Raw genomic sequence first — 20,243 nt, forward strand, 5'->3', positions numbered from 1 at the left:
TCAAAGACAATATAAGGTTACCTAAAATTTATAACATAACTTTTGTTGTGTTCCTGAAAGCCATTAGAATGCCTATAGAAATAAAATTAAAGGATGATCTTCGTTAAAATGTGTGATAATAAGTGATAAGTGAAATTTTGAGCTTTTATATAACTCTAAAAGCCCACATTGATTGATACCAATCGCGTGAGAATCACTTAGTTTTTAATTTTTTACAAATTTGAAAAATCACAAATTAATGCAATTTAAATATTGAAAAAAAAATGTTTTATTCAATCACTACCACGCTTTTAATCTCGAAGAGCTTAAAACAGCAAAAAAAAAATACATTTTTAAGCTCTTCAAGGTCAAAAACGTCACAACAACTTGCATTACGATAGCTTTGCGATTTAAATCAGCGAGAAATTACAAGAATGGCTTTCAGGGTCAACCGTTTTCCTAATTTTTTTCTTACAAAATTTACCTCTACTTCATTTGAAATACCACTGTTTCACGTTTTTGTCACAAAAAATGGTTAATTTTTTGTTTTATATTTAGCAAAAATTGATGCCAGAAAGTGACATCTTGGTCAGTGCCACTTTTCTCGAATATTTAACATCGAAAAGAATGAGACGGAACCCAAATGAGATGACCAGATCTTTGTTTAAAAAAATTCTTGGGGTAGAAAAACTGATGGAAATCGCGATGACCAAGAAAAATGAACGGCAAAAAATTCCAAAAAACACCTACGATACAGTAAAAAGTCCGTATTTCATTGTAAGGTATTATTGTGGATTTACCCTATAGTCATCGAGCAGTAGTAAATGAAAATATCTAAAAATATATTTTTGTTTCGGTTCTTCTTCATTAGATATTAGATAGTAGATATATTTCTATTAATTAGTTTTCATATACGTTTAAGTGAATCATAGGTAAAATATTAATAAATGTAGTTTATGAAATATTATATATGGGCGTTTCTCTGTATACTAGGCGAGTATGGTCTCAGGCCAATATTATAAGAAAAAAAATATAGTTAATTATATAATTTGTTGTTAACTTTAAAAGATAATCACCCTATCTACCACTGTTTATCATACAATATCAATAAAAATAAAAGTTATTACATCAAAAACGTTTTTATAGAGCTCAAAAATCCCCTGCGTGTCTCGAAACAGTTTCCTGGCAAAAACAACCTATACCTAATAATTATATCAATAGTTTTTTTTATATTTAAGATAATTAGAAATTACTGCATTTATTACTGACAATATCAGAGGAATTGATTTTTCAATTCAAAATTGTACCTAAAAAGAACTTTTACCGACAGTAATCCTTTTTCTCATATTGAATATTGCCTCAATAACATTTAGTATAATTAATCTCCATATTTTCGTAGTATCTCTTAAGCTTTTTAAGTTTTCCCAATGATAATAATTAAATAAAATTATTAATCTATGAAAAATTTGGACTATTTGTCGAGACAAAAATAGGCATAAAATTGGCACGTTTATGGAGTAAACGTCCATATATATTGCATTTACTATGACTTTGAAGTATCTTCGTTACCAAAAATATTATTAATAACGTAATATTAACCCTTTATTACTCGCGCTCTTTTATTTAGTTTATCTCTTATGTTTAAGCGGTAACCTATAAGTTGAGTCGTTTTAGGGCAGCGCTACGCTCATAGCATGAGTAACGGAAGGTTAATTCATATCTGAAATATACATATGCTATACGATTGAACGGATTGCAGTCAACTAGTCAGATTGACAACATTCCGAATTAATAAATTACTAGAACTTAGAAAGTAAATATTAAATGTAATTTAAAATAATTAATTTTACAAATTTTAAAATTCCGAAAAATATAATCTTAAATAAAGAAAAATCTAAAGCTATATTAATAGAATCTTTCAAAGTCACAAAGTCTCAATAAATTAAAAAACATAACAACGAAAATTTATACGCCAAAATGAATGAACAGACGAACACTCATTTAGCCGAAAAATGTAAATAATTTTATAATTAGATTAGAAATTTTTTTTAATTAATTTTTGAAAATTAATTTTATTTTAATTTACAAGCATGTATGGAAAACACTCAAATTTCATGATTGTAAAGGTGGACCATCTAAGAAAAACTTCCAATTTTTTGGATGAGTAATTTTCGGCCGAATCATTATTCGGATAGATGAGTATTCGGATGAATATACGTCGGAACAACCCTTTTCGAAATCAAATTAATTTTAACTCTTGAGGAATATAAGATTTATATTTACTTTTATTCGATAACCCGGTGTTTTATAATTTACAAAATTGTTTTTCGGCTGTTATTCTATTTAAGCTAATGTATTTTATAAACTTTGAATGTAGCGGAATTTTAAATTTTCTAGAGTCTTAATAATTTGGAATTTTGTCGATCTGACTAGTTGACCGCAACCCGATTGAACGATATAACGCGCTTACTTTTAAATCAAATAATTATTAAAATTGATATTTATCATTCTTCTAATTCATAGAGTTCGTGGAATTCCACTGTAAGAAGAGCGTAAGACTGACTGACAGTGAATTTAAAAAAGTCGTGACCAAAATGCTAGGTGGATTGCGTGAAAAACAGATAAAAATCAATAAAAAAAGTGAAGAGCAGGCCAAAATTAATATAGAAAATAAAGAACAGGCCAAAACTGATAAAGAAGATGAAGAACCTACTCAAGAAAATGAATAACATGTTTTAGGTTTTTTTATTATCTACGTCTGTTCATTACAATTGCCATTTTTATCATTGTTAATATTCATATAATTATTATTATTGTTATTACTATCATTATTATTATTAGTATTATTATAACTATTATTCTTATTATTTTTATGATGATTATTATTGCTGTTGAGTCGTCACTCGCTCTTGTATGTAATCAGACATTGAATTATTATAAATAAACGTAAAATACAAGATCTCGTTGCGGCTCTGACAATTGCCGTAATTATTATCGTGTCTTTTTGGGTAGTTATTTTTATTTATACCACAGATAAAAACCTACAACTATCATGAATTTTCCTTCAGGTCATTTGCAGGTATTTCAGCGGCACTTCTATGATTTTTTAAATTCTGAAGAAGAACCTGAAACTTACTTACATTATCCCACAGGTCATTTGCAGGTTTTAGCGATACTGTTGTTATTTTCTTTTTATACCACAGAAGAACCTGAAACTATCCTAAACTCCATGTCATTTGCAGGAATTGAAGCGGCACTTTTGCTATATTTTTAAAACTCTGAAACTCCCTTAAATTGTCCCACAGGACATCTGCAAGAATGGTAGCGGTACTATAGTTATTTTTATTTATACCACAGATGAACCTACAACTACCCTGAATTTTTCTCCAGGTCATTTGCAGGTATTTCAGCGGCACTTCTATAATTTTTTATATTCCGAAGAAGAACCTGAAACTACCCTGAATTATTCCACAGGTCATTTGCAAGAATGATAGCGGTACTTTTGTTATCTTCTTTTTATGCCACAGAAAAACCTAAAACTATCCTATACTTTCCTCCATGTCATTTGCAGGAATTGAAGCGGTACTTTTGCTATTTTTTTTAAACCACAGGAAAGCCTGAAATTGTCCTGTTCTCTTCTCTAGGTCATTTGAAAAAATTTCAGCGGTACTTTTATCATTTTTGTATCCCGCAAAAGAACCTTACACTACCTCGAATTAGCTCTCAGGTCATTTACAGAGATTTCAGCGGTACTATTATTAATTTTGTATTCCGAAAAAGTACTTGAAACGATCCTAAACTCAGTCTCAGATTATTTGCAGGACTTTCAACGGTACTTTTATCATTATTGTATCCCACAAAACAACCTGAAATTCCCCTAAATTATCCCAGAGATCATCTTCAAGAATGGTAGCGGTAATTTACTTATTTTTATTTATACCACCGATGAACCGGTAACTATCCTGAATTTTTCGTCAGGTCATTTGCAGGAATTTCAGCGGTACTTCTATAATTTCTTATATTCCGAAGAAGAACCTGAAACTTCCTTAAATTATCCCACAGGTCATTTGCAGGACTTTCAGCGGTACTTTGATCGTTTTTGTATTTCGCAAAAGAACCTAAAACTATCTCGAATTAGCCTTTAGGTCATTTACAGGGATTTCAGCGGTGTTATTATTAATTTTGTATTCCGCAAAAAGTACTTGAAACAACACGGAAAAAAAAATTTCGTTCTGGTAACGTAACTTTAGAGTTACCACAACTATACACAGTTTACTGTTCGTTGTAGGGTTACAGTAACAAAATGTTATTTAGTTCTGATAACTCAATGTTGTTGAGCTCTCAGAGCTCTACGGGATTGTTCTCAAAGCCAAACGGTATAGTTGAGAGCGCTCTACGTTGCGCAGTAGTAGAGTGCGCTGACATATTTCATAACCTTCTAAAATGCCAAACATAATTATTTTGTTACTAATCTATATTATTAAAAATATATGAGGACAATTAAGTTCCTAATTTATTTATTTAAGGAAATAGGTTTTTTTTGTCAAATTGAATTTCGTTAGAACAGTTTTGTATTTATGGTTTTTCAAGGTTCATTTGCAGTGACTATTAATTTAATTTATTAGTTGAATATATTGTGACAAGTGATAAGTTATCGGAATACATTAAAAAGACCCAATTTAACACAAAATAAAATTTGTTTTCGTTTATTTATCTTTTCTCGTGCATATACGGTAGTGATTTTATGTCCAATATTTATTGATATAATTAAGAAAATAAGATAATTTTGTGACGACCATATTTTTATTTTACAAATAATTTTTATTTGTAATATAAGTTCTATTATTATTTTATTTCTATTATAATACTATTCTTATTTGTCATATACAATTATTGTTGGCAATATAAATTCATTCTACTGCATGTATTTATTAAATTATCAATGCTAAATCGTAAAAAAAAATTATTAAGCAGACTTCCAAAAATTTGTTATAGTCTCAGAACGATCCTGTAGAGTTGTGAGAAGTAAATAACGTTTAGCTCTCAGAGCTCAACGATGTAGAGTTGCAGGAGCCAAACGGTATTGTTACTATAAGAATACATTAACCTACTGGAACTTTTTACAACTAACTAACTACTATAGAGTTCCTATAGCAAAATTTTTTTCTCCGTGTATCCTAAACTCAGCCTCAGGTTATTTGCAGGAATTTCCGCGGCACTTTTATAATTTTTTATATTCCGAAGAAAAACCTGAAACTACTCTGAATTATTTTGTAGATCATTTTCAGGTTTTCAAGGCTTTTTCGGCTACTTTCGATATTTTAATAAGTCCCGTCAATCGCCCGCTTATAGTTCCTGTCCATCTCACGAGCGGGACGTTCCCGTTGCGGATAAGTTGTAGTCTCGCGTGCGTTAGGTGTACTGTTCGAATCTCGATTAGAGCGATAGGCGTTTTTAGAAAATGATTTATAAGGCAAGCGTTAAACTTAATTAAGATGAATGAATGTAAATATGATGCGATACCTTATCCCCTCCCCCTCCGCCTCCTTTAAAAAACTCCAAAAAAAAAGTAAAAATTAAAATAAAAAAGAAAAATTATAAAAAACAAAAAAAAAATAAAATAAAGAAAACATTTTTATCAAATGTTTTTTTTAATGCTAATTTTTTTGTTAATTCACATAGCGAATTTTATAAATTATATGAGAATTATAAATTACTAGGAATTTAAATTTCGCGCTTTACGCGCCTTAATTTTTCAATCAATAAGGAATCAGGGACCATATTTTTGCGTTAATTCGATACTTAATTAACTTCACACATTTATATTTCATCTATAGATAGAGGATAATGAATAAATAAAAAAATTAAAATTAAAAATTTTTCCCGCTCCCAGCAGCCATTTTTATTTAAATTTCTTCTCCTTTCCCTTCTTTCCTCTCACCTATTTCATATAAACCAATCAGGATCTTCTTCTCGATCGAACTGTAGGCTTTGGAGGGTCATTTTAGGGTTCTGTAATACTAATTTCAACCTAAACTTGGTAAAAGTGGACAAAAATATCAAGTTTAGGCTGAAATTAAGGTTTCGCTGTACATCTTGGGTTAATCTAAAAAACTGATTTCAGCCTCCTTACCCTCGAGTAGAATTTGGAGGCTGAAATTAGTTTATTAATTTTGACTCGGGTGAATTTAAATTTGTGGATAAATATTGTAAAGCTTACAAGTATAAAAAAAAAACTACTGTTTTTTGTCTCGTAAATATTTACTCAGTTCTTTTTCTTTTTCGTCAAAAACATTTTAATTTGCTACTAATAAATTTTATCAACATTTAAATGCACCGGAGAATATTTTATAGATGCCCGAGTAAAAACAGAATTCCGCCGCACCACCGCCGCAACACCGCTGCACGGCTTTTTAAGCACCGCACCACCGCTGCACTACAGCCGTGACAATTTTGATTATTTTACAAGTGCCGCATCACCGCCGCACCACCGCCGTGACAAGTAAATAAATTTCTATTCGCCGCACCACCGCTGCACCACCGCCGCACCACAGCTGTGACGCGCCCGGGTAAAAAGAAAATTATTAATTTTTACGAAAAAATAATAAATTTCGTTCAACCGCCGCACCACCGCTGCACCACCGCCGCACCATACCGCTGTTTGATGGTATATACATTGAAATAAAATATTTGTTGATCATTCAAATAGCTTAACAAAATTTTTTTAGTTAACTATGGCTTGCAGCGTAGTTGGCAATGTTCGAGACTTCCATGCAGACTATCCAGGTTCGAATCCCATCACAGTTCAATTTTTAAAATTTTTTCAGAGTATTTCGATAGGCGTACCACTTCTGTGCAACCCGAGGACGAAATTAAAAATCTACATCAACAATACGACTAAAAAAATTAATAATTTCGCGGTGCTTTGGCCTGATTTAAAAAAAATTTTTTTTTTTAATATTAGGCATTTGATTAAAAGGAGGTTGATCAATAGGTCTTACATTAATATTTCTAGTCGCATTATTTATTAATTAATTATTGCGTGATAAATTAATTATGATACCATTTTTTGTGAAATTGTAGGTAAGACTTAGCATTGGTGCGGCGGTAGTGCAGCGGTGGTGCGGCGATGCTAGGGGGAGTAAATTTTTAGCGTGCGGCGTAATAGTCCGCCAAACGGCGGTAGTGCAGCGGTGGTGCGGCGGTCGAACGAAATTTATTATTTTTCCGTAAAAAATAATAATTTCATTTTTACTCGGGTGTACATTATAAGTATTATTATAAGTGCTAAATGTAAAAGTTGCGTTCTTCGAAACAGATTTTATCAGATAAAAATTCGGGTGCTTTTTGAACTCTGATTTCGAGCTTATCAACTTTTAACGAAACAGAAGTTAGATAATCGATAACTCCTGACCTAACATCTATTATCTGAATACCAAGTTGTTATAAAGCCACAATATTTAGATAAATCATCTGGTTTCAAAATAAAGACCTCTTGGCGTAAGAAAATTAGTTTAATGAACTTGTCAAAATAAATCATTGTACTAATTACTATTATTATTATTCAATCTTTTCAAATTTTCAAATAATAATAATGAAATAGAATGTAATAGTAAATCAGCTTATTGTAATGTATATTAATAATTAATATCATAAAATAACGCCGTATAAAAAGCGACATCGATGGCTATGATAAATATAAATGATGAATATAATTACAATCATTAATATCAAGTGTAAATTATTTAAAAAATATGTATATCGAGACATTTTATGTAGCATAGCATAGTGAATTATCGGTTCACCGAGCACGTGTGAATAAAGTTGCGTAACAGCTTTAGAGATAAGCGTTGTTATTCGGTTCAATGATCAATTTGTCAACATAACGGGAAATGTTAAATAGTGATCCTATTCTGTATGTGTGTATACGTAAATGCATGTGTACCTTTCTGTACCTAGTACTCTATACTACGATTAATCGGACATTACACGCTATGGTATTAAATATTAACCATTAAATGTGTTATATATTACAAAACACACTAAACGCCACAAGTCATTCGTACATTATATTATATTATATTAAATAATAACTGCATTTAATTTTCATAATAAATTTTAAGGTGCCGGGACTCGAAGCTGCACTGATAGAAGGATTTTTTTGTACCAAAAAATATTTGTTAATAGTTAAAAAATCATTTATTAGAGACCATTTTTTAGTATTAAACAAATATTTCTTAGTATTTAAAATGATTTGTTTGTATTTGATAAATCTGATATTCATTTATTAAATATTAATAAATCTTTTTAAATACTAAGAAATATTTATTAAGGACTAAAAAGTGGTCTCTAATAAATGATTTGTTAAATATTAACAAATATTTTTAACTATAAACAAATCCTTCTATCATTGTGGAACCTCGAGGCGTCAAAAAAATTCCAACCAGTGTTGCTGTCTTTGAATTTTTTTATCGTCTAAAAACGTACAGAAATAATTATTCACAGTCGTAAAAGTAAAGTATTCAGTGATCAAATACATAAATAATTTAAACTAGCGTTAACGACGATAAAAAAATTACTAAGAACCGATAACTTCCTAGAAAATAAAAATCTGAGTGATAAATTTTTACGCGATAATTTTACAATGACACTAAATATTTATTCGAATAATCTTATCGTGTAAGATTTTTTAGCGATTCGGGATATCACAGGTATCAGTATTAATCAATGAAAGTTAAAATAAAACAGGTAGATAAATACTTAGTAAGCAAAATAATAAATTAGTTTTTAATATAAATAAAACGGCAGTAGATCAATCTATTTTGTCTTGAGGTAATTAATCTCAATAATGTATTGGCCTTTTATTCTCCATCCTACTAAATCGAACAGCCTATCAACTTCATACGAGCTGCTATTCATTACTTACAATTAAATTACCAGCCCTAACAAATTTAGGCAGCAAATAAATAAATTAGTATTTAAATGCCGGATCTCTAATTGAGATTTTATTTGAAACTGTTAGTAACTTTATTATGAAATTAATTATGATTATGATTTATAATTTTAATTATTATTATTTCAAATTACCCATATTTGTCTATCTAAGTAATTATCATAAGACATTCGCTCGGGACTTAAATACTTTAGAAAGTTGATAATATTGATTCAAAACAAACTTGCGACAAATAGTAATTCGAAAAATTTATTTATGCTTTTTTATTAAAAAAATATTTATTAGCATACAACATTTTAATTTATTGACTTAAAGTTTCTGAATTGATTATTCATAATCATTTTTTCCCAATTACATTCATATTATCTGTCAATCGCGTGCTCTGCTGAGTTTGTTGGAATTTTTTTATATTCTTTAGTTTAACAATTTTTCAACTCAGAAAAAAAAAGTAATTCAATTCTTTAAAATTGAACATGAAGGGCCTCAAAATGATTTTATTTATTTAAACAATAAAAAGAAGTTTGAAGCTTATATATATTCTAGTGGAATTAATTTGCAAGTGAGAGAGCGTTTCTACCTAGCGGAAAAATAAAGAATTAACTGATCGCGAAATTTGAAATTTTCAAGTATTGGATTTGTTATGTAAAGAAATTTTTCTTTACATATTTATTAATTATAAAAAAATCGAGTATGATTTTATTTCATTTTTTAACGATTGTAAAAGATAATTCGAGTGTGATCATTAAGTATCTCGTTTGACTCTTGTAAGAGACCCAGGGAAATTCCCGTAATTAGTCTGGGGCCCAGGTACATTAAAGAGATTAAATAGATGAATGGGAGTTTTGTTATATGTAAGCAAACTCACTTATACTTAAAATAAGAAATACTTAAGTAATGACAAAAAACATTAGATAAAAGATTTATTTTAAACCAAAAGATTTTAGAATAACTTAATTACAGAATTTTAGTGTTGAGACAAATATCAAAATAAATTTTAATAATGCACTTTCTGAAATAATTTTTACATCATGAAAATTAAATATGAAATAAGAAACAAATAAAAAAAATAAAACTTGAAAGTTAAATAATTTAAAATAAACAAATATTAAACAATTAAATTCTAAAATAATACAACAAATTTATAAAACGACAAAGAAATATTTCTACAAATAAATAATTAAATTCAAGAAAACGTAAGAGATGCTAGATTTGAGTACGTATTTATTCATACGATTTAAATAAATAAATTAATGTAGACAGTACAAATGTATGTCTTTGTCTATGCGTAAATACGCTTATATATACACAAACACAAAGATGAATAATAGAACATAAGAGTAAGTAAGAAAGTATGTTGCACTCTGACCCAAGTAGAGGGACTCATGCAACATTTGTAGACAAATTTAAGAGAGAGGGTAAGGGCCCAAGAAAATAGATAAATAATTGGACATTTTTTTCCCCCAATGAGTGGAAATTAGTAACGCCCTAAAATTCGACATCTCGCAATTGTCACCAAAAAAAACTCTCTCGTTGTCCTGACGTCCTAGTGTTAACATCGTACATAGTTTAAATAAGTCTCAATAGACCACGTGTAAATCTATTGTATAGAAAGTAAAACATTTGTAAAGGTAAAGTGAAATCGTAAAGTGAAACCAACTAAAACAAATTAAATCAACAAGGTTCATCAAATTTTTTATCAGGTATATTTTAAATTATTAATATTTGTGAATTTAGTAATATTGTAAAATAGTTATATGAAAGAAAAAGTTAACTTCAATCACTGTGTAAGAATTGTAATTATTGTAAATTAAATAATGACAATAATTTTGGATTTAAACAATATATGTATTAAAATTATTCAACTACATCAAATATTCAAACAAACCTATTATTCTCAATAAATTAAAACTCGGAAGTTCCCGGTCTATTAGTCTAACACGCTAGGGCCGAATACTTAAACACATTAAATATTTTAAATGTAAAATTAATTAATTACCCTAAAATAATTTTTTTTACATAACAGATTGTTTTAAGTCTTTTTTAACCGTAGTGAATAAATATCGTCAATCGCCCACTTCGCTGAGCTTAAGTTGGATTTTGTTTGTTTGTTAGTAAAATAGTAAATTACTTTACATCAGCATAATGGTAACTTCAATGAAAAAAATGATTGATAATGTGTTTTTAAAAACAACTGATTTAAATGCTGTCGAATTTTTATTGGGATTATTTACTAAAAATTCTTCATTTAATTCAGTTTTCCTTGATATAATAATACACTGTACTATTTTTTTAACTTTTTATTATCAAGCTATAATTACGTCTATCAAAATTTATAATTCGCTTTGTTTTAAAAATAAAAAATAATCTTTCATTACATTCCAACTTGATGAGTCATTATTTTCACTTATCTTTTTCTATTTTGAGTTGAACTTTGTTTGCTTTTCAGTAAAATAATTTTTTAATTTTACATCAGTATTCATCCTCAATTATGTTTTAAGGGCTTTTGTGAATATTTACAATTTTTTATTTGCAAAGATAAATACTGTCAATATTATCAAAATACCTTAAAGGTTAATCTTTCAAACGACAAATAATCTATAGTTTTGTAAATTGACATCTCTATAATCGTGATCAAAATTGAGTTTAACTTTATAAACATATCTAATTAGTCAATCAATAATATAATTATTACGTTTTATTTATTTAAATAAAATTTTCAAAGAAACAATTTGTAATGTGCTGATAAGTGCAAATAATGATAAGTCATTATTTTCTCAACTTACAAAATATTGAAATAATACGTAAACTTAAAAGATTAACTGAGAAACTTTGAATTTTATATGATTAATTAGACGTTTATTATAGGTCAATGGTTTTTTTTGTTGGATTTTTATAAAACAGGTCTCTTCATTTATAGTACAGATATAAATAATTGAAGATATATATTTAATTCATTTTCGGACATGTGTTATAAAAAAATATGAATATCTTTATGAAAAGTGAGTTAGATTGGTTGCTTAATTTCAGTTTGATATTTAATATAAACTTTTACAATAAATTATCATTAAAATTTGATTTGATCCTCTAAATTAAAATACATGAAAGTCTTGAAGTTAGTCAAAGGTCGAAACTCGCAAAAAACGGGCCACGATTCTTTATTGGTTAAAATAAAGGCGCGCGCGTAGCGCGCTATTCAAATTTCTAATATTAACTTAAATATCATTGAATTAATAAAGGTAGATTCAAATAAATAATAAATAAATCCTTGGATTTTTATTTTGATTTTTTATATAAATGAAAATCAAAATACCCACTTTATAATTCATAAAATTTATTATTTTGTTAATTAAAAAAATGTAGATAAGAAATGAGCAATTGAGGATGTATTATAAATTAAAACCATCGCTCAAATTCGCTGCATCTTTTGGTAAAAATTTTATGTATTATTTCGATCTAGTAAATTTAAAAATTTTTCAACCAGACATTTAAAAAAAAAGATTTCTCATTTATCAATAAAGATAAATTATTCTGATTAATTGATGAAACAACCTTGAAATGAAATCAACTTCTTTCAACTAAAAACTTCAAAAAAAAAAATTGTAATGATGAAGTGAAGTTAACATTCCCATGACCTTGTGTTTGAAATTGAAACGTTAATACTTGTTACTAAGACTCACTCCGGAGGATTCGGTCAAGGTTTCAATTTAAGTTCTCGAATAAAACGCAACAAGTTTTTCTGGTTTGTCCCTCGTAGCGAAATTCGTTGTTTTATTTAATTTTAGGGATCGAGTTTAAGTAATTGACAAAAAAATTTACTGAAAATCCTTTGGGAAATAAAAATAAAAACAAAATAAAGATTATTATTGACGTAAACGAGGGTGAATTAATCGAGGCGTAGGTTGTGAGACCAACATCCCACGCAACAAGTTATCTCAACTCACACTAATCAATACTGACGTACTTTATTATGGATTATGGAAAATTATCAATTCATTGCTAGGAATTATCTCATTAACATTTTACAACAACAATTTTAAAACATATATTAAATGTTGCATGTTATATATCTTATATCTGTGAATCATTTTACTTTCATTCACCGAAAAAAACTTGTTAGTTAATTACATTGGAAAGTTCCAAGTTTCGTCAACGAAATTCTCGGTGCAATTTCGGCGATATAATTAACTTGTAATGCCAAATTGAAAAAAAAAAAAATATATGAGAGAAAATGAATTCCTGAAGACTTGAAACTTGCATAAAAATTAATTTTAAAAGAAAAAATAAAAAAATTAACGCATTCTGTAGGTTATTAACTAACTCGTTACCAGTATAAGTACTTGTTATGCTAAATAACTACAAATCCTTTCTTTTCATAAGTCGTACCAAGTTTTTTTTTAGCACAGTGCAAAAGTGAGTCCAATAATTTTTATAAGAAATTAATTATTATTATTATAATTAAAAACTGAACAATACTAATAATAATAATAATAAATAATTGAAATACATCTTTGATTGAAATCGTATTTAAAATGAAAACTCCGGCTAAATGATAAAAAATACGGGAAAATTAATAAGGATCTTTTTTTGTAAGGAATTCAATTTTCTATAAGAAATGTCTCTTACAATTTTTCTCTATCTCTGATAGATAGCCTTTGAATAAGACTTTAAACATCTAAACACGTGTTATAATTAAATCCTCTGATGAAAATAAAATTTCACATTGAAATTATTATTATTATTATTATTATTATTATTATTATTATTATTATTATTATTATTATTATTATTATTATTATTATTATTATCATATTAATGAGGAAATATTAGACTATGAGATTGATATAAAGAATTATAATATGATAAGAACCAATACAAAAAATAATAGAACAGGTGGAACTATTACCTACGTAAAGGAAAATATTAAATATAAAGTAGTAATGAATAATAGTGAAATTGTTGAAGGAATTTGGTTGAATAGTATTAAGTTAGGCAATAGTGAAGACTGTTTAGTATTATGCAATATATATAGATCACCAAGCAGTAGTATAAGTATTTTCTGTGATAAAATTCTGGAAATTGCAGAACAACTCTTAGATTCTGGAAGACTAATAATGTTAGGAGATTTTAATGTTGACATGTTAAAAAATGATTATTACGCGAGAAAATTAAGTGATGAAATGTCTTATTTAGGCATGAAACAGAATATTAAGACGCCGACACGATCGACATTAACATCGAGGACGATAATTGACTTAGTCTTCACGAATTTCCGAGTTGAATCTTCAGTATTACAAACACCGAAGTTGTCTAACCATAACATCATCTGTATTCAGACAGAGCAAGTAAATAGCGTTGATAATAATATAACTGTTTATAGTAGGAACTTTAAAAAATTTAGTGATGTTTTATTTCAAACTGAAATATATAATAAATTTAATAATTGGCAGACAGAGTTAGGTATTTGTGATAGTATTATTGATAGTGATAATGGTAGTAATAGTAATAATAACAGTCATATTGTAAATTTTGAATTAAATGTAAATAAAATCAGTCATAATGTCTTAGATGTTCTAGATAAATTGGCACCATTCGAAAAAAAATCCAAGAGTATTAAATGGGCCAATAAACCTTGGATTGATAATGAAATTATTAAACTAATTAGAGCCAGAGATAAATTATATAGATTAGCTATGCGGTCGAAATTAGAATCGGATATGAATCAGTATAAGATATTGCGCAATAAAGTAGTAAATAACATAAGATTAAATAAAAAACAATATTATGAAACTAACATCAGTAATAATAAAAACAATTCAAAATGCATGTGGAAAACCTTGGAAGAATTAATAGGTGATAAAAGAAATACAAAAACGAATCTACGTGAAATGTTAATAGATAATAATATTGTATCTGATAATCAAGTTATAGCTAATAAGCTCAATGAGTACTTTATTTGTAGTATAGAAGATATTATTAATGAGATTAATTGTGGAATGTCTTATAGTGAGGAAATAGATGAAAATATCGAACCACATAGCATAAGTAAATGGGAATCATTCGATAAAATTGATATAAATACGATTGACAAAATGATTAATAAACTAGATATTACTAAGAGCTCTAAAAATGACGTTAATGTAAAAATTTTAAAACTTATATGGAGTGTCAGAAATGATATAATATTTTACATGATAAATAATTCACTCAGATTGGGTCTTGTCCCACCCAGTTGGAAAATTTCGACAATTACACCAATACAAAAAGTTGCAGGAAGTAATAAAATAGTAGATCAAAGGCCGATAAACACACTCCCTGTATATGAACAAGTCTTAGAAGAAATAATTAATATACAACTTGTTAGAGTTATTGATAATAATAAAATTATTAACCCTGAACAATCAGGCTTTCGAAAAAATCATTCATGCGAAACAGCTCTTCAACATTCCATCATACGTTTGAGAAAAAATTTAGATGAAGGTTTGTTCATTGGGGTTGTGTTTGTCGACTTTGCTCGAGCATTTGAAACGATAGATAAGAGTAAATTATCGAATGTACTGTACAACTTAGGTATAAGAGGAACAGTCCTTAAATGGTTTAGGTCCTATCTATCAGATAGGAAGCAAAAAGTAAAGTTCCGAAATGTTATGTCAGAAGAGTGTGATGTAAAACATGGTGTACCACAAGGCTCCAAATTGGGTCCAATACTATTTATAATATTGAGACACTACAGATGTCCCGATTTTATCAGCCTGGCGAACTACCACCCGAAATTTTCGTTACCGACGCTCGCTAAATTAATGTGTAACTCCCGTGACGTCACAGGACGACACGAGGAGGGGAAAAAACGGTTACGAACCTCAAACCTTGAGCATTGCTCGACACTTCGATCTATCCCCCGGTGTCAACCACCACGTTTGATATTTCTTAGTCAATTTACTACTATACCACTATTATCACTATTAAGTGATTACTCACCAAAATTTATAAAACTTACTACTAAAACCTACTTAAATTCTATTAATAGTTTAATACTAATTATCAGAAATATTTTATATTACTTCTATTAATTTTATTATTTTTGCATTAGGTGATTATTCACCACGTTTATTACTATTGTTCAATTATTTATAACACTAAGTTTAATTATTCTATCCCTATAAATATTTTGTTAAATTACGTAACCGAAATACCACAAGTTTATATTAAAAGTGCTTATTTTGTGTAATAAAGTTAAGTTTATTGTTATCACCGCTATACACTATTACTAAACTACCACTATTCACCTATCTATTTACTACGACTATCTACCTACAACCTGCCAAAGGGTCAATCAAAGACGAAGGGTCATCGTTGCAGTTAAAATTTGTAAGTAAGTAAAATAAATTAACTGGCACGCGTGAGAACTTCTGTCTCAAACTAATAAAATCATCTAAAGACAAAGACACTCATTGGTTCACGGGAGCGGAATATCCCAGAGCAGCGAATCCTAATTTTTAGAAGTTTAGGCGATTATTTCTTATCCGCGAGGTCTAATGGTCTAAATAATTAAATTTTTAAATTAAGCAAAAATTTAGTGTTTCAATATATATTAATGAAATTGTAAATATATTTAAGAGACTATCTATAGATTGTAAATTGTTCGCTGACGACATGATGTTGTCGGTAAGTGGTAATAAGTTGTCCGATATAGAAAAAAAGTTAAATGGTATATTAAAAGCACTTTCGGGTTGGCTGAAAAATAATCAACTGAAAATTAATGTAAAGAAGACTGTATATATGATTTTGCATGATCGAAGAATTAAAAATGTAAGAAATAGATGTAAATTAATTATTAACAACAAAGAATTAGACTACGTACGTGAAACAAAGTACTTGGGAGTTATAATTGACGATAATCTTTCATTTGATAGCAATGCAATATATACTTGTAAAAAAATTGCCAAAAAAATTAATGTGATCAGTAGGTTAAAATATTCAGTAAGTAATTATGTCAAGTGCTTTATTTACAAAATAATTGTGCTTCCACACTTAAATTATTGTAACACCATTATGCTGAACTATAATGAGAATAAAATAAATATTCTACAGAAATTGCAAAATAGGGCCATGCGTGCAATCTTAGGAGTAAATAAATATATGAGTATAGCCAAAATGCTAGAAACATTAGGCTGGTTTTCAATAAGACAAATTATTTTTTATAATACATGCATATTTGTACATAAAATGAAATATAAACTTTATCCGGACTATTTGAATAATGAAGTAGTAGTGTACGATAAAAACTATGTGACTAGACAAGATTTTAAATTGAAAATTGCTCATACAAAGACACATACAGCTGAGAAGACAGTTGTGTCACGAGGATTCAAATGGTTTAACAAATTAGATAAGGATATAGTTAATGAAAACCGAACAAAAATTTTTAAAATCAAACTTAAAGAATATATTAGAAAGAACGTTAATATTATGAATAATATTAAATTATAGATAGTATTGGATATATATATTGTTATAAATTGTCATTACTGTTTTGTATAGCAGTAATACTTGATAGAAATTGTAAATTTTAAAAATGATGTAAACAGCTTTTGCTAAAATTATTAATAAACATTACATTACATTACATTACATTATTATTATTATTATTATTATTATTATTATTATTATTATTATTATTATTATTATTATTAAAAGATAGATAGTTATTATTCTAAGCCGAATACTCCCGATCCAAATTCTTGAAGAATGACTAATTTTTTATTATTACTTCTTCACCATAATATTTTATCGGTATGAGGTCTCATACCATCAGAGAAAATTTAGGTGAAATTCACAAATAAAATTCGTTTATCGAAAATTATTGTTAGAGAAAGATGTAATTTTTACTCAGTATAGCTTTTTCAGAAACTGAAAAAATAATTCAGACAGCCCAGACCAGGACTCGAACCTGGATCTTTTGGTTACGCGCCAAATGCTCTACCAGTTAAGCTATCCGAGACACTGTCCGTAACTACCTTCCAGTTACCTATTAAGTTCCACTGAGTAAAACTCTTTTGGCCAAGGCTTTTTAATATTTAAGGTATTTAATATATATATATATATATATATATATATATATATATATATAATCGACTCGAAGATCGGTGTTTATTGATAAAGATAGATAGTTATTATTCTAAGCCGAATAATAATAATAATAATAATAATAATAATAATAATAATAATAAATGTGTAATTAATAATTATTATTATTATTATTATTATTATTATTATTATTATTATTATTATTATTATTATTATTATTATTATTATTATTATTATTGTGAAAGAAGATAACCAAGGTCGCAACTTTTGATACTAACATCCTTTAATTAATAAAAAAAAAAAAAATAAATAAATAAGTATTAATGATAACAATAACTATCAATACACGTCAACATTTCCACTTGCTTAACAAATGAAATTCTAATTGTTTGAGCGCATAAATTGTAACCGGTAATAAATATGGGTATTTATAAACCCAACAATAGAGAGTTTGCTGCATGTTATATAATATTTATTCATCATGATAATAATAACAATAATAAAAATATAATCTTAATCTACCTGCATAAGCTGAATCATTCCGTCTCCGACTTCGGGTAGTCGATAATTAGTTTCGTAATTTGAATTTAAATTTGACGGACAAACTTCTGCGAGCATCATTTTTTCGGCCAAAGAAGAAGAAGAAGAGGAAGAAACAATCTTGATTTCTTCTGGGTCAGCGATACTTAACATCCCTATTTTTTTTCGACCCTGCAAAATTTCATTCACATTTTCGCATCGATTCTCCATCGTAAATAATCACTCACTCACTCTCAAAGACTCGTAATAATAAAACGTTTGAATCACTGATATGACGAGTATTGAAGACGGAAAGACAATGAATGCTCGTGAAAATAATTCACTAGACTTAGAATTATTTGTAAAAATTTATAAACTTTTTTTGCTCTGCTCCCCTACTTGGAACATTCCCGCTTTCGTTGAGCGCTTCTTCTTCTTATTATTTAATAGTTGTGCGTGTAGATGTAATGTTAATGTTGGATTATCTTTAGTTAAGAATAGAGACGGTACACAGACAAACTCCACATTTACATGTCGGCGACGTTAATACTTTCCGGAGGGGATAATACATGCAATTAGTAGATAAAATGTTTGTGTGAATTGGCGCAAGCGCGAAAACTACTCGTCACAGCTCTAAGCATGTACTTTTTTTAAATTGAATTTTGAGAGTGAGCCGATTAAAATGGTTGCAAGTCATGCCAGTGGACAAATATTCTGATATGCTTTTTCTGTCTGTTGTTATAAATAGCTCACATTATATTTAAATAAACAAGATTTAGAGATTTAAATTAATTATCGAGTTCCGTTCGGTACAAACGTTAATTAAATTTATTTTATTTAATTTTATTGATAAGAGGTTATAAGCACTTGAAATATATAAAAAATTAGTTTTATTAATTTTATTTTTATAATTTTAAAGAGACTTGATCAATAAATTCAATTTCTGATGATTTTTAGATCAAGAACAGAAAGTAATTTTGCTAAATGACTATTATTACGAATTTATATGATATTTACGATAAATGATCATATCGCTTATAATCGGCCAAAAGCATCCTAAAAATCTACATAACTCGAGAAAAGTCCTGACTTTATATATACTTTTACATCTTAAATCAAGTTAAATTTTTCATCAGTGTACAAAAAAAAGTATCTTATTATTTTTTCGTATCTGTAGTATTTAATGCAAATTCTTAAGATTTAATAATTTCGTATTGATTTTTTGATAAAAACAGAATCTATACTCCTTCAGTTTTCGATTTGGTAATTCCGAATGATTTTGATCGTTCGATAATCACCAGATAATATCTTACATTACCGAAACATTTTTGGATTTTTGAATTTCAATTATAGACTGAAGATATCGTGCTCATCAATACCTTTGTTTTTAGTACTTCTCAAAGATCGTCTACAGGAGTAAAAAAAATCATTTTCTTGTTAACAAAAAAACTCATGATCGAAATTAAAAGTCACTACTATAAGTATGTCAATTTCTATATCATTAAATTGAGAAGCCTCTTCAGAATTATAAAAATTCCCTTATTTCTAGATGTTCTAAATGTTTTTTATTTTTTTTCCTTATTAAATTAAATAATTTATTGCCTGATAAAATATTTATTAACAGGTGATGATAAGTACATAAATTAATATTACAATTTCGAGTAATAAATTTCAATTTTTAATTCCATTAATTAAATATTTAACTGAA

The 20,243-nt window shown here is 27.9% G+C and overlaps 1 protein-coding gene and 1 non-coding gene across 2 annotated transcripts in view; both read right to left on the bottom strand.

The window, feature by feature from the left end:
- The window catches only part of LOC123270930 (terminal nucleotidyltransferase 5C), a 145,173-nt gene extending 126,284 nt beyond the window's left edge, over positions 1 to 18,889 (bottom strand). Inside the window, exon 1 of the mRNA XM_044737113.1 lies at positions 18,539 to 18,889. Coding sequence (XP_044593048.1) covers positions 18,539 to 18,766 — 228 coding nt within the window. The 5' untranslated portion in view covers positions 18,767 to 18,889. The remainder of the gene's footprint in view (positions 1 to 18,538) is intronic.
- Trnat-cgu lies at positions 17,859 to 17,931 on the bottom strand. The gene has a single exon. It is a non-coding gene; the product is annotated as a tRNA-Thr (tRNA).
- Positions 18,890 to 20,243: the final 1,354 nt, after the last annotated feature.

Source organism: Cotesia glomerata, linkage group LG8, assembly GCF_020080835.1.
Source record: "Cotesia glomerata isolate CgM1 linkage group LG8, MPM_Cglom_v2.3, whole genome shotgun sequence".
In the NCBI taxonomy this organism is placed as follows: domain Eukaryota; kingdom Metazoa; phylum Arthropoda; class Insecta; order Hymenoptera; family Braconidae; genus Cotesia; species Cotesia glomerata.